The sequence below is a fragment of the Ovis aries genome, chromosome 2 (assembly GCF_016772045.2).
Source record: "Ovis aries strain OAR_USU_Benz2616 breed Rambouillet chromosome 2, ARS-UI_Ramb_v3.0, whole genome shotgun sequence".
Classification (NCBI taxonomy): domain Eukaryota; kingdom Metazoa; phylum Chordata; class Mammalia; order Artiodactyla; family Bovidae; genus Ovis; species Ovis aries.
Window position 1 is genome coordinate 71,573,251 of NC_056055.1, and position 16,469 is coordinate 71,589,719.

The window sequence follows — 16,469 nt, forward strand, 5'->3', positions numbered from 1 at the left end:
ACTGAACTGAAAAAATTACATTAACTGCCTCCCTTGTCCTTGGGCTTCCAGTTGGATTCGGTCAATGAAAGCCACTGATAAGGGACTGAAGCACAGAAGAAAGCGGTCAAAGAATTTATTCCCTCACAACTTCAGCTCTCTCCTTCCTAAGGCCATAGTCCTGCATGGAGGAGAAGAGCTCCTGACGCCATAATCACTTCTCTTCCATTCAGACCTAGGGATGGGCAGGCTTCCCCCACGAACGCTAGTCCTGGTTTTCTTAGCTCTGGTTACACATTTAGACCAGACCCTTATTAAACTTTCTTCAATTATTCTTCTCTTTGGATACACCATTTATTTCCTGCTGAGACCCTGAGCAAATCAGGTTATGCAGAAAGATAGCAAAGATAATGACAAAAAAAGGTCTAAATAAATATCTAAATGTCATGATCTCATGAAAATTTGTTACTTTCATAGCAGATCTAATGAGGATTTTAATGTATTTACAGGAATAGATGGAATGCCATTAAATCACTGTGGGTATATAAACAAGCAACTGATTGAACAGTCATTTGGCTGAGTGGGAGTAAATGTTCCACAACACAACGATGCCCTGTCTTGATAGTGAGATGTTTTAGGACCATGTGGAGCTTGGGGACATCCACATATCCTCAGAGAGACTATTTCACATTTTCCCATCTCTGAGGTTTGTACTAATCAAGTACATATTATATGCCAGGCATTGTGTTAAATGTCTAACTTACATTACCATGTTCAATTCTCATAAACATCCCATTAGACACATGTTATACCTCAGGGAGGTTTACTATCTTACTCAAGATTGCAGAGAAACTAAAGTACAGAGGTGGAATATGAATCCAGGCATTATGATAACAACTTCCAGTCACATTCTCATTATGCTGTTTCTTTGTCCAGCTGGATCATCTTTGTTGACTGAATGCTCAGCTAAAAAAAGGCTGCACATCCTTGAGAGAGGAGTAGCAGAAGACATCTTTCACCAAGGGAAACCACCCAAATCAATTCTGGAGATCAATGAGAAGACCAATAGTGCAGCTGGATTGCTACTACAACCATTTGATGATACTGGGGTAGGAGATGCTTTTAGTTGTTTGAAAGTATTGTTATGACTATGACTGACTTTGCAAGTTGGAAAGCATTCCTCTGATCATCTTAATCAAAGAGCACCTCCTTTATTTGCTCACCTCAATGTGGCACTCTAGAACCTAACTGCCACGGATGGAATCATTTCTGCAGTGATGGAAATGCTCTTCGTATGTGTTACCTAATATTGTAGCCACTAGTCACATGGGTTAAGACGCACTTGAAATGTAGCTGGTGTGACTGAGGAACTAAAATTTTAATGCAATTTGATTAAATTTAAATGTAAATAGCCACATGTGGTTAACCTTACCATATTGACAGCACAGCTCAATCAAGCAACAATCTAAGGTGGACATGTCCTTGAAATGTGACCTTCAGTGTGTTTTAGAGATAGAATGTGTTATTGCAAACCTTAAGCCAAAACAGGAAGAACTGAGAGTTACTTGTGCTATCACAGACTTGTCAGCCACAAGAGCTTCAACTACATTTTCAAACTGAAAGCCAAGGCATATTGTTGGAGTCTGACAGGAGATATAGTCCTTGACAAAAGGCCACAAATGTGATTTTTGTTATCAAAGTTTAGACAGAATCAGTCCAATCTGTCAAGTGTGTTCACAGATTAATCTAAAGTAACATGGTTAGTAGGGAAAAAAGTAAAGAATAGAATTCATATCTCCAGCTAAATAATCCATATTCCTGTAATACACTCAACTATGAGATAACAGTTCTCTTTAAGAAATGATTACTTGATTCACAAAAGCATTCTCCAGTGTTAAAAACAAAACATCCTGAAAAGCAAAATGGTTATTATTTTACACGAGCATTCAGAATATGAGTACAGTAGGGGACTTAAAAAAAATCTAAAACTCATTCAAATGGAAATTATTTGCACATTCTAGGCTATTCTTTTCAATATTTGAAATTAAGCAACCTGAAATATACACTTTAGAAAAGGGCTGATAAATACACCACACCTACAATGCTTCCCTAGTCTCTCTGAAAGGAGCATTATCAAACAACGTATCTTATGAAGTTCTTTGCCACATGGTTATAAAATACAAATATAAAAATCAATGCTACATTTCACATAACACCATTTGATAGGACATATTTAAAATTCATAGTTCATGACCATTTCCTAAACACAAAAGAAAAGGCAAGGACATGAAAGTGTACCTTGGTTTGTATCATTCTTTGTGGAATATTGTTCATGGCATTGGAAAGCCAACCTTCAAGGCTTTTTGCAAAATTTCGAATGGCTTGGGTCAAGGCACCTAAATGTTAAAGAACAGAAGCAGAACGAAACAAATACCAAAGAACATTAATCTTTATGCTAGAATAAGGGAAAACATACAACCATAACATTTGAAATAGCACAGACAGAACTTATCCTCATTAACAAGACTTTATTTAACATTATTCCTAACTATGAAAGAATCCAAATATTATATCGTGGGCTTTTTTTGTCTTAAAGCTATTTTGTTCCCAGATACTTATGACACTTCGTTGGGAAATGAAAACATTCAAGCATTTTTTGCTTATAGCAACATATACCAGTTGTGAATATACTTATGGAATTTTCTATCTTAGACAAAACACTCTTTTCAAAAACAGCTTTTTGCTCAAAGGCTAAGTATTGTCTTTAGAAATCTGGTGACTTTTTTCAAGCTCTTATTTTCATTTCTTTAGCTAGAAAGAAAATAATGCAAAGCTTTCTTTCTCTATGCATCTCTTTACATTAGAACATGTCAATTAGAGTAGTTCTCTCTCACTGTTGTTGAAAAGTAAGGTAAAATTAAAATTGCCTGACTTGATATTCTGGATAACTATTCTCCATCTCACTGGCAGGTAGCGATAAAAGATTACTGTGATAAAACTGCTGTCACAGAGACCAATATTCTTAAGATATTCCTAAAATAGTCTGTTCCATATTCCTTGCATCTCTGTTAAAACCTAAGTAAGTATAGGTCCCATGAGAGCAACTTTTATGGTGGTCATAAAACAATTGGAAGCATTTTCCAGTATCAGGGGTGACTATGATGATTTTATTCTAAGGGATCTGCTTACTGAGATCCCTTACTGTGATAGGAAACAGAATTCTTCTTTTGTTCAACAAGTAACTCAGTCAGAGCATTTCACTTCATCTGTGCCCAAGGCTACAAGGTGTAGGAAGTCATTTAAGACATTTAATAAATGTCTGAAGCACCCACAACACAAAGCAAATCCTTGTGGGTTCCCTATAATGCGGGTAGGTAGTACAGTTGGTAGTCCATGATAAGAGACAGAGAAGTCACATTTTTACTCAAGGCTCCCAAGAGTATTAATGTTAATGATGGGATCAAATTCCCTCATTTTTCTTCTGTGCTCAAAATAGTCTGACATGCATCTTTATTACTTTTGTTAAAGCAGAGTTAGACATAATTTAGCTTACTCAAATTGCTTGCATCAGATATAAATTATACTGATCCAATAATAAAATAATTTTTAAAAGTTATTTAAGTGGTCAAATGACAAAAAAGATTTAAATGGCTATCTTTTTTTGGAAAAATACTCAAGTAGTGCAGATTTTAACATGAGAATCATCCACTGGAAACCCTGAGTTGGAAATTTCTTGAGAGCTAAGGTTTTGAAATTTCCAAAGCTTCCCATATTAGTCAAAAAGAAAAAAGAAAGAAAAATATTTTTCCGCTGTATTATGTACTAGAACCATGGAGGGCAGGCATGAATGGAAATGAAAAAGAGTGAAAAAAAATTAAAGACCCTTTTTGAAAGTCAATAAAATTCTGTTCAAGATTCAGTTTGACTATCTGTATTATGTATTTTTCTCTAATTAATAATTATTTAATCTGAAAAAACCAAGAACTGGGAAAAGCTACTTTAAAATTTTTAATATGGGTCTTCTTTTATCTAAACAAATTTAATGCTAGGGAGATTATAAAATAAAAAGGTATGTTTTATATCTCAAATGATTTTTAGTTTTTATTTTTTTTGTATTATATGACATTTTGGGTCACCTTTAACTGAAATCATAAATTGTACATTTAAGTGCTACCAGTTGAGTCCTTATACAATTTTTTTACACTTCACTTTATTTTTTCTATTTTCAGATAAATGTATTTTAGAGTATAGTAGCTTCAAGCTGACTTTAAATTAGTGTGATATGCAAACTTTTTTTTTTTTGGCTAAAAAAAGGAATCCCATCTGGACAGTAAATGGTAGAGTGAAGTACTAGTAGCCAGGAAAATAAAATTTTCAAAAATAAAATTAAGTTTGTTCTCTCTACAGGGATTCATGTCAGATTAAATTGTGCAGACTGACTGACAACTTTTTCTCATGAATGGATGGTTAGAAATTTAAAGCTATTCTAAAGCTAACTTGTCTCAGCCTGCTTATGATTAATATAAAAATGTATACAATCAGAAGATTGTGATTTAAACTATATTTTAAGCTTTACTTTTGTTAAATCTTATTATAGAACAGGAATTAAAATTCCAAATTTACTTGGTAGGGTAGCACATTAATGAATCTTGTAATTTCAGAGAAACTATAAAAATGTACTTATATAAAAATTCCTGAATTTGAGTTCTCTGAATGCAGAGACAGAATAAAATGTTTTTCAAACAAAAATTTGTGAAAAACAAAAGTCATGTGTATTGTGTACTTAAAAATTATGGGGCTTAAAACCATCTAAACTTGATACATGGTTTATGTTAGGTAACTGCTGAGTTTACAAGTTAGTCTTGTGATGCTAACATAGAAGCAACAGATTTTAGAATTGTTTAACAAATACTGATGTTGTTGATTTGCCTCAAAGAAGGTGCTCACTGGCATTTTTTTCTTATATCTCATGAGAGAAATTTATATTGGTGGCAAGATGTCATAGGCTAATGAGCTACCCTATGCAACTTTTCTTAAACATCTCTAGAGATTATTACTCAGAGCATGGGGAGTAAGACAAAAACAAGGAAAATCCGATTCTGAAACATAAATCAGTAGAGAATTTACATGTTGAAATTTTCCATGACAATGTCACTTTTGAATCAATCTTTAGTCAGGAAACTTGGTACAGTAGAGAAGATATTAGCAATTTATAACAACGTGAGACTATGCAGCTGAATTTTTAAAAAACTAATTTGTGTACATATTTATGTATGTTTATGTGTGTGTTCATTGATATTATATATAAATGTATATCTAAGCATACTTTTTAAGGTGGTGGGAAACATACATATCTTCCACTCTACCATATTTTTAAAAGAAAGCATAAACATTCAAATGTTAAATCTTCACCTTTTCTTACTAAATCCCTATATTAATATTTTCTGGAATACTTTAATACAAATTTACTGCGAACAATGTACTTGAAGTACACAGTTGCTAATTTTACAAGCTAAGATTGTTTTACCTTATTAATGTCACTGTAGAGTAGCAATTCTGTTCCATTTCTCTAAAGGTTAAGTTTACTAGCATGTGCTCATAAAGATATAGACCTAAAATCTTTTCAACTGCTTCCAACATATGTATCCATAGTGGTTTTTAGACTGACACTTGCAAAAAAAAAAAATAGCTTTGTTTGCAACAGGGTAGCTTAAAAAGCACTATTACTTAAAAAAGTAATCTAACTTATCTATGTAATTCCTATTTGTTTCATGGCGGGAATACAATGCTCTTGCGGTTACATAGATTTTTCTCTCAAAATGCCAGTTAACCATTACTGTTAATGGAAACTGCACTTGTAGTTTTTAACATGATGTCAGTGACAAAGTAAATGCTTTTATAAAGAAATTCAACTTCAGTAGAAACCAATATAAATTCATTTCAAATCAAAAGCAACCATGAAAGAGGCTGGTCTAGCAATCACAGATTTCAAAAAGTAGGGGTTTTATAAAGGACACTGTGTCCTTGGGTAGAATGATTTTCACACTGGTTGACTGACCTGGGAGTGTTCTTGCAATTAGTCATCAGGGCTGGCACATCTTTAGGTTGTCTTTTTTCATCAAAAAAAAAAAAAAAATGAAAGATTGAAAAACAGAATTTTTCCCTTATCTACAGTTTTGCTCTAGGCTGCTTTCATGCAATACTTTGTGTTGCGTGTTTTCTACGTGGCAAATTTAAATGAGATTAGAATCACTCTAGTTTGCAACGTCACTACCCGAAACTTCCTGGGTGGAATGTAGGAGAACAAAAGCATCCGTACTTGTCTGCATTTAACTTACTAGGAATAGGTCTAAGGACGTCGGGGATGAGAATCTCCACCAAAGCCTGGTACATCCCATGGTCACAGTTACACATCCATTTCAGGATAGACTCATGTTTGCACAGAGTTATCAGCTTTGCTTTCGGAAGTCGACTTTCTATTTCACTCAGATTGCTGGTGTGAATAAATGTAGCAAATGAATAGATGGCAAATGAGGATAAAAAAGAAAATGGACTTTAAAAATAGTTTTAGTTTATCAAATATTACTGAGGTTAGAACTATACCACCACTGCCCTGGTGCCATACGGCTGGATATATAAAATACTCCCCCGGAGCTGCCTATGCACGTTAAGACTTTCTGACGGTATGAAAGGCAGATATGATACTAAACCCATGAGGATGAAATAGTTCTACCACAGTCCCCCAAATCAATAAAAATGGGAGCTATAATACACACGCTGAAACCTCAAGAGAGTACTTTGTGGTTTATTTCAATCTCTTCAATTAAGGTTATCAGGTAAGGTTCACAACTGGTATACATATCTCTAATTTATTAGCTGTGACATCTACTCAGCCATGAAAACAAATTGGAAAAGCATATTGATTCTGACCTTGACTCGGTAATGGTAGTGCCGTCAGCTGGAGTTGAGGGAGAATAGCGCCAGAATGTTTGCCACAATTTTTCTATCAGGCTAAACTGAAGATTCACAACAACATCCAATATTGCCTACAAAACAAAATGGTTATTGATACTACCTTACAAAATTACGTATGCGGATGTGTGAGGAGTACATACTGTAACAAGACTTAAAAGGTAAAGACACTTTTGGGCTCATAAACTGACATAGTGAAACTGGACTAAATTTTGCCAATGGAAATGGGAACACAAAAGAGATTAGCTAGAAACGAGGAGGAAAATATCTCATACATAAATGACTAAGAAGGGTAACTTGTATTCCTCTCAAAATGACCTCACACCCCACCCTTATGTTTTACCTCTTTTCTCTCCATTTTCATGCTTGCTTCCCTAACTTTTCTTTCACCCATTAACCCATTGCTTCCCTGGCTGCCTCCACTCTTATTATTCTCAGATTCATACGGGCACAGAACATAGATTTGAGTCACATCATTCTTCACTGGACTGTGTTCACTGGTCTTAAAAGAGGGCAAAAGATAAAGGTGTGGAGGTGCCTATGCATGGCAGATGGAGTTAGGGCTAAGTTAGCTTGGTCTAGGGCTGCAGACCATGGCTTCTGAAGCATTCCTAAGCCAAGCAGAGGCTGGGGGTAGAAACTAGAATTAGGCTGACCTTCAAAGGGTAGTGCCTGTTTTGGCAGAAAAAAAGCCTCTCTGTGGTCACACAGTACCTTCCACTCAATCCTCTTTGCACACACTCCCTTTAGAGAGAAGCTATAAGACTCTCTCTCCTTTTCTAACCTTGAGGGCATGAGCCTCACCTCTCCCTCTCCTTAATTTTATCTCTTAGATCTCCAGCTGCATCAGGATATTTTTTTCAACGATGCTAAAATTTGCCACTTTCATTAGCTTTTGATGATCATATTTAATTTCACCCTGTCACTGCAATTAGTCTGCAAATTTGCCTTCAGATAAAAGCAGTCGTAAAACTAAATAACTTATTTGTGCAAAGATCACGTGATTCTATGATTATTTTGAGTATAAAAGACAAGTCCTCAGTGTAATGTGTTTGATGTCATCAGCATTGAGAATAAATACACATAAAACAACACCTTCAAGATCTGCAAAATTCACAGAAACTAAGAGACAATAAGAAGCAACTAGAGAATCAATCTGAACATCTAAGGAAGAGAGAGGAAGCCACAACTTCCTAATGCTGGAGTATATGCTACCTGTGTAGACCTGGCCTTGTACATGGTACAGAGAATAACTGATGTTCTATACAGAGACACGTTGAGACCAAGTCAAATATTAAGGAAAATCTGTTTGGGAGCATGTTCTGGGAACTAGTAGGAAATGTTGCAAGTAGCTGGATAATGAAAACGAAGGGAAGGGGACAAATTAATATCACACTTCTCACCCTTTAATATCAGCAACAATAAAAATGCAAAAGCAAGTCCTGAAAGTAAAGGGCATCCAGATGTGGCTGCTCCCAGCAAAACCCAAAACCTTCTCAGGAGGCAAATTATTATAGCTGCTTTCTCAAAAGATTCTAACTTAGGCTTCTTCTAACAGACATCTATTAATGGAGCAACTAGTAATATCTGATCTAATACCTTATATGTCTCTAGTTAGGAGACTGCTGTAAGAACACTATGCATATATTGATAGGAAAAATTACTGTTAGAGCAACTTGTGTTGAAACTTATACTGTTCCTTACATAACTAGTGATCCTTTCAAAGTATCTTTGATAAACCAACTATGAGAATTACTAATAACAGTCAAAATAGGTATGCTACTCTTTCTTAAAAACATGAACAATACGAAATATGAAATAAAATAAGACAAGTAACAAATTCAGTGCACCTTAAATTAAGTATCTCTTCAAATTAAATAACCTCAAATAATTCTGTTGAAAGGACATTTGTATCAGCCTCATTCACAAATGAATAAAACGTTTTGTCATTTGTCCACCCACTTTTAAATTTGTTCAGACTGAAATGTATGGCAAATATAGTTTAAAATAATCCTAACGCCACTAGCCTAAAGCAAACAACCACTTACAGGACAGGATCTGAGACCCAAGCACCTGTCCAATCAAAAGTTTAGAAGTGTGACAGGAAACAATAATTAGGGACTTCCTTTTCATAGAAGACTTTATGCTCCACGAAAGTGGCCATGAATACTGGTAACTCTGAAACAAATGAGGATCATTCTATGAACTGCCATTTCCCATGTAGATTAATTACTATAAATGTTCATTTCTCTTCATATAGAGTGCGTGCGCACTAAGTTGCATCCAATTCTCTGTGGCCCTATGGACTGTAGCTTGCCAGGTTCCTCTGGCCATGAGATTATCCAGGCAAGAATACTGGAGTGCATTGCCATACCCTACTCCAGGGGATCTGCCCAACCCAGGGATGGAACACATGCCTCAAATGTCTCCTGTATTGGCAGGCAGACTCTTTACCACTAGTGCCACCTGGGAAGCCCTCATATAGAGTATTCTTGACAATTAATGAAAATTTTATAATCCAAATAATATTTTCTTCTTATTGGGGGAGTTTTTGATTTAGATTAATTTTAGTGTATAGTCTTTAGTTGTAAATAATCATTCCCCAAGTTGTATTTTGAATAATATGATAAACTTAAAAAAAATCTAAATTATATTTGTATAGGCTGGGTTGCTTGAAGTGAGTTTCACCTGAACATAGAGCAATGAGAAAATGATTAGATCATCTTTACATAAACCTTTGAACAGGCATGATATTCACATAGAAAGCAAGAAAGAAGTTTTGTTTTTTTTTTTTCTTGATAAGTAAGGATCATCCAGAAATTATCTAATACTGGAAAAAGTATAGCAGTGGAAGAGAAATGGACAGTGTTTTTCATCATAACAAGAAACGTTGGGAACAAACTGGAGGGACATGTTGAAAAATACTTATGGCACACGGTTTGTTAATAAGGAGAGAACTTGCCCTTGGTTGTTAATAACCTAGCACCCTTGACAAGCACTCAGATTCACTCAAGCGGTTCTTATTTCTGGAGTGGGAAAAAAAAAAAAAAAACCTGTGAATGCTATGAGCTGAGATTTCTCACTACATACTGCATCGTCAGCAGTCAGGAGGACTGCCCAAGGATTATCTTTTACTTCTAAGTAGATCATAAATAGCCCTGGAATAAAGCTACTTAAATTCTAAACAGTTCCTCTTTGAAAAGGAGGGATACTTTAGAAAACTCCTATTGCAATCTGCTATCTTCTTTCTGCCAGGTAAGTGGCCAGTATATGTGGACCTGGAGAGAATTCACCTCCTGGAGACAATGTATCCAATTCTGATCTGGGATAATCAGAAAGGAAGCAGGAGGAGGGATGGAAAACAGGAAGAGAAGACTCAAGGGGCAAAAAAGAAACAAGCAAAACTAGAGCCTCAATAATCCCTGGAAGGAATGCCTAAACATTTCTAGAAAATTGTTTTGATAAAAATACATACTTACAGTATAAAATTCAGAAGATTAAAAAGGGTATATTAAAAAATTAAGTCTCTTTCCCCTGACTCCTTAAACTCAGTTTTGATCCCAAAGGCAACCAGCATTAATATTTTGTTCTTTCTTCTGGAGAGATGTATACAGCATATTCTTTTTCATGAAAACAACAGTTTGCTTTACTCACTGTTTTACGTCTTGTATATTTTCCTAAAAATAAATCCTGGAGCTTGTTCCACAAAAGTACATTTAGAGTTGCCTATTCCTTTTAATGACTGCATAATATTTTACTGTAAAGATTATAGCATATTTTATTTATTCAGTTCCCTGTTAGATACTGAAGTTATAATCAATCTTTTTAATTAAAAACCATAATGAACAAGTTCCCTATACACTTATCTCTTCAACCACATGTAAGCGTTTTTCTAGGATGAGTACCTAGAAGTGGAACTGCTTCATCAAAGGATTCGTATCAGACTAGGCTAAGAGGATGGAAAGTAAAATTTATTCTCCCCTTCCTGCATTCTTCACTTCTCCAGTTTGAGACAAGAAAAAAACAGCTTATCAGTGTTCAAAGAAATATGAACTTCATCTGTCCTCTAGGAATATGTTGGAGTATTTGTTTTAGCCAGTTGTCTGGAAAAACTTAGCTTGTGTCCCTACTATGTTTTCAAAAGACCTACCTCACAGTGCTCTCGATAAAGACTCTGCAGTGACTTGATATCCTCAAAGGTAGTACCATCTGGCAGAGAAGAGATTTCAACTTCTCCAAACTCTGGAAGTGCTCGAGATGCATCTGTTACCATGACAACACAATGGAAAAAAGTTACTGTGGATGGTGCCAATTAAAGACTAATGAAGGAAAATTTAAGCAGACTAAAAAGGAAAAAAAAAAGGTCAGAGGTGCAAAAAAACAAGGACTTTGCATACTAGTATTTTATAAATAAAACTTACAGCAGCAGCAGCACAGAAGAATAGAGGGAATAGTTTTAAAATTTTGGAGAAACTAAATTTTCACTATGATTATACTGGAAATAACATATCATAGTGTCTCTCAATACAGGACCCCTATGATAAGAAAAATACCTTGAGCTGGCCAGTTTAAATTTTAGTTATTTTTATCATTTTGTTACTTAGGTATATAAAATACATTAGCTTTAAACTGATTATGCTTATACTTCTCATATAATCATAAACCAAAAGACCTACAAAGTAAGTATAAAGAAACCTAAAAAAAAATTAAACTTAACAATGTTAATTTATATGACAGATGATGATGTTGTCCTGTAACTGAATCTTTCATGACATGAATATGGTATTGACTGCTGCAGTGCAGAAACTTTAGAGTTTGACAACCAACACATACTTCATGGTGGCTGCTTCTCCCATTATGTTCCTATATTCAAATGAGCTGTGAAACTTTCCTCCACACAGAGCACTGGGACATCATTTAGCCTTCCCTTGGGATGAAGCTGTAATTTACATAGTAAGTCTGTTCTTTTCTCATTAGCTCTGGACAATTAATGCAATACACTCTGGTGCCAGCCTTATCATAAATTCAAATACAAATGTGGAAACTAAATTTTCAGAACAGTATTCATTCTAATCTTCTAGGTAATCCAAAATATGCTTTTTAAAAAAAAGATTAAAATTGAAATAAGAGCATAAAATAAGAAACATAAAAATTCGTGTTGAGAGCTCATACGTCTATAAGAATATAGTTGAAGACTCTAGTCTGTGAATGCTGCCATAATGTTCTGATACTTCAGTAGCTATTCTGTCCTGAGAGTACATTTTAGTTGTCTTTGTCAGAAAGTGCACATAGACACATATACACACACACAGACACATACACACACTCTGATATATTCTACTAATTTTGATCTGTTGCACCGAAACTATGCACGTTCATCTCTAGAAAAGCTGTCAATTAGAGTGTAAAATGGCATTCTGCATGTTTAGCTTTTACAGGAATATGCAAAATGTTCAAGTTCCACTTAACTCTTAAGTAACAAGAAATATGTATACCATTTACAAAATTACAAAAATAGGAAATACTATGATCAATTTAAAAGAATAAATTACTTAAAAGTTTATAATTTTTTCTAACCTGAGATTGTATGCACATGCAACTTTTTACATAGGAAATGAGAATGGCTTTTGGCACTTGAAGTTACTAATACTACTGAAACTACAACACAATTTTGATCACAAATGCCCAATTAATACAAATTCTGGGAAACAATCCCACATAAATGAGCCTTTAATTCATACGAATTTAAAAGTTTTACATAGCTTGAGATTTTTAAAAATGTCTAGTGGACACAAAAAAAGTAGAAATGAACTAGAACTATCACATAATGTGCACAGTTTCAGCACACACAAAAAATCTATGTAATTAATATCTGTAATAGACATTGTACTTGGATAAAATACTACTGCAGTTCTATTGTTTTCAAAATTCTAACAACAACTAATATGCATTACACCTTAACATACCTAAAAACTGTTGATGATGTTGACTTTGGGCAATTACAGTTTGCTCAACAGATGTGCCTGTTTGTTGACCACTTCCTGTGAAACCATCTGCAACCCCATCAACTTTCTGCATAGGCTTGTACCTAGAAATATTAGATGGGAAAAAACAAATAAACCAAATTATTCCTTGCATTTTTGTACTACACAAAACTCCCAAGACATTCAATTTTGTTTTATCTTCTTTAACTGTCTCATGATAATTGTAAAAGGTTTTCTTCCTTGATAGTCTCATAAAGTTAGGATGAGGAAATTTTTTAAATTGTAAAAAGAAAAAAGGAGAAGCACTCAGGAAGGGCACCCATTTTCAAAAATTCAGAAATTTAGCTAAGAATGAAAGAGTTATGAGGTATTTCTTTGGACATCAGTGGCAAGGAAGTCCATGATTATACTTTTAATACACTATTTGAACATAATTCTTAATGGCCAATGGATCAAGGGAGAAACATTTTAAATACACTGGGATGTGAATCTGAATTAAAATCTAAGAGTTTGGGCCTGAGAGATGTTTAAAGTGGCCTTTATTTAATTAATATCTCCAAAATGTGGTTCAGCCTAAAACTCAACCATACTGTTTTCCATATCACCTAAAGCCTCCCATGCATCTCAACACATTCATCTCCCTTGACTTCTGTCCACATCTGCAAATATAAAGACCATAAGCATCAGCTTGTAGCAAAATGCATGCAAAAATCCATCTGTAAACCTGAGTCATCAAATTTTAAAAAGTAAAAAGAATAAAAGTCACCTATAGTTATGCATTTATCTTTAGGTCCTAGTCATATAACCTCAAGAACTTCCCATACTTTTAAAACAGAAAAAATATACTTCAACAGCATAGGCAAGAAAGAAAGATGCTTGGGAGAGAAATACCATAGGAAAAATGCATAGGTAAGTCTCCTAAGAAAAGCAAATATAAAATAAGAAATAAGCAGCAACTATAATTTCTTCTGTTTCTAAGGTCTCGAATATTTTTATTCATTTTAGAAATTAAAAAAACAGATAAATGTAAGAAAATGTTAAAATCTACAATAAATTTATCTACACTTACGCACTTTATGCTGTTTGTCCTTCCATTTCTCTCCATTTCTAAATATATTTATAAACAGAACCACCTAATAGTCTTACCATCCAGATATTTAACTCTTACACTGATACTGTAAGTTAAATGTTAATAGTGTGTTAATGTGAAATTATTGTGAGTAGCAATGTCCCCAATAAATGAACAAGATATACTCAAAGGTCCCTACAGTCTGACAACAGATAGGAAATGAATGCATCTGGTGAAACATCACATAAACTAATGTTGAGGTTGCCTTAGGAAGTAACTCAACCTTGAATTTTATGATGACTTAGATAAATGAAACTTTCATGAAAAACTGCAGAGTCACTCATAGTGACATTTACTTGTATTTTTTATGTGACAGGAATCTCACAAAGAACTATATGAAAAGCAAAAATAAAGTCAGAAGATGAACAGGGTGAACAAAGGATACGACACGCTTCAGCTTCATTCTTGTTATTTTAGTGATGACCCTGTACACCAAAATGTTGGTTGTACTTTCTAATGATATAAAAGAATTCAACCCTATTCTTTTATATAATGGAAAAAAACATCTGAAAGTACTTTTCAATTGGGGCCACATCAAGAGATAACACATGGTTTAATATTGTAGTGTGCTAGAAGTGCCATTTATTTAAAAGAAAAAAAGAATGTTTTTCTGATTTTTTCCCTCCTTAAAGAATCATCTTAGAGAGGCAAAAAAAAAAAAAAAAAAAAAATCCTTTGTGAGGCAAGAACTTTGAGTACTTTTGTGGGAGAGCAGTTACTAACCATCCTGTTCTAGAAGACTTTAATGATTTTATCTTTAGGGAATACAGTTAGAGAAGCTTTTAGCCTTATTGATCCATTCCAGGTTTCATTTGATTTTAGCCTCCTTTTTTCAACTATGAAATTTTATATCACTAATAAAAGAAGCTAAAATTGTTTAACCACGTTTCTTCATTTATGTAATAGAGTTTTGGGATCATGGAATTAATAAACAAAAGTGGTTAAAGGGACTGGAATTACTTACTCTAGAGAAGAGCAAAATGGAAATATTTCCTATAGTCTTCAATTATATCAATTTTCAATGTAGGGTGAGAGAGTAATTATTAGACTTTGTCCAGCTATGCTTTATCAGTTTCCTTTGTCCTGCACAGCATCTAGCATACTACAGATGTTTAGTAGGCACAAATATCAAGGACCATAAAAGAATGACATATATTCACCTTAGACTGACACACAGACATTGTACAATGTGTGTCATCTTCTACTTGCACATTGTGCTTAGCAAGCCTATAGTCTGCAAGGAAAATGATCTACTTCCTCAGAAAGATGTAGACAGCAGAAGTTCCAAACGAGAAAGAGGTATTTTTAATAAGCACTCAAATCACAATACATTATAATTAATGAATGATTATGCTTAATAATAATGATATCGAGTGGGAAGCACTGATTAGAGGTATACTCTACTATACAGGAGATTCAAAAATTCATTAAGATTAGCTTGTAGACAAAAAGGAAAAAAGTTAATTCTGGAGAAATTTCTGCAGGTCAGTACTTAAGAACAAATCTTATAAAGAAGAGATGAAGAAAAAAAAAAAAAAGAAAATACATTCAAAACTGGGCAATAGGAGGTTTAATTCTAACCATAGAGTAAAGGTTGCAAAGTGAATGATGGATTGAATGGATTGGGTGAAAATGCACTAAGTGTTTCTATTTTTGCTTCCCTGGGTAATAATAAAGTGTTAGTCACTCAGTTGTGTTTGACTTTTTGTGACCCATGAACTGTAGCCCACCAGGCTCTTCCATCCATGGGATTTACTAGGCAAGAATACTGGAGAGGGTTACCATTTCCCTCTCCAGCAGATCTTCCTGACTCAGGGATCAAACCCAGGTCTCCTACATTGCTGGCAGACTCTTCCCACCACAGAAGCCCTTTGCCTCAGTAACAGGACCTCTATAGGTCAGAAGCTTATGTTGTATCTCTTTAGAAAAAGCGGTGAAGACAAGTTTGGGAGGGTTTTGTGACATAAAGAATGACAAAAGAGATTTCTGTGGTGGTCTAGTGGTTAAGAATCCACCTTGCAAAGCAGAGGACAGGGTTTGATTACCGGTCAGGAAACTTACGGTTCCATATGTCATGCAGCAACAGGGCCCACACATGGTAACTAGAGAGACTGCATGCTTCAAAGCACTTCAGAGCCCACAATCCACAACTACTAAAGCCTGTGCGCTCTGGAGCCTGCTCACTGCAACCACTGAGCCTGTGTGCCACAGCCAGAGTTTAGCACCGTGACAAAAGATCTCACGTGCTACAACTAAGACCTGATACAGCCAAAGATATAAATAATAAAAAAGACTGACATCGGAAGGGCATATATATGGCTCATAAACAAGAACAGTATGAGTGTGGGCCTATAAATAAGAGAGAGCTTCCAGGCAGTGCTGACTTTTCCCAGTAGTGGCATTTC

General features: G+C 34.7%; 1 protein-coding gene across 7 annotated transcripts in view; it reads right to left on the minus strand.

Annotated features, from left to right (window-relative positions):
* Positions 1 to 16,469, minus strand: part of RFX3 (regulatory factor X3) — a 343,496-nt gene that overhangs the window by 52,377 nt on the left and 274,650 nt on the right. For all 7 annotated transcript variants that reach the window (XM_060409419.1, XM_042243406.1, XM_042243408.2 and 4 more), the window contains 5 exons: positions 12,918 to 13,039; positions 11,102 to 11,214; positions 6,910 to 7,025; positions 6,318 to 6,472; positions 2,278 to 2,375 (listed from right to left, as the gene is read on the minus strand). In XM_060409419.1, the coding sequence (XP_060265402.1) occupies positions 2,278 to 2,375; positions 6,318 to 6,472; positions 6,910 to 7,025; positions 11,102 to 11,214; positions 12,918 to 13,039 (604 nt within the window). The remainder of the gene's footprint in view (positions 1 to 2,277; positions 2,376 to 6,317; positions 6,473 to 6,909; positions 7,026 to 11,101; positions 11,215 to 12,917; positions 13,040 to 16,469) is intronic.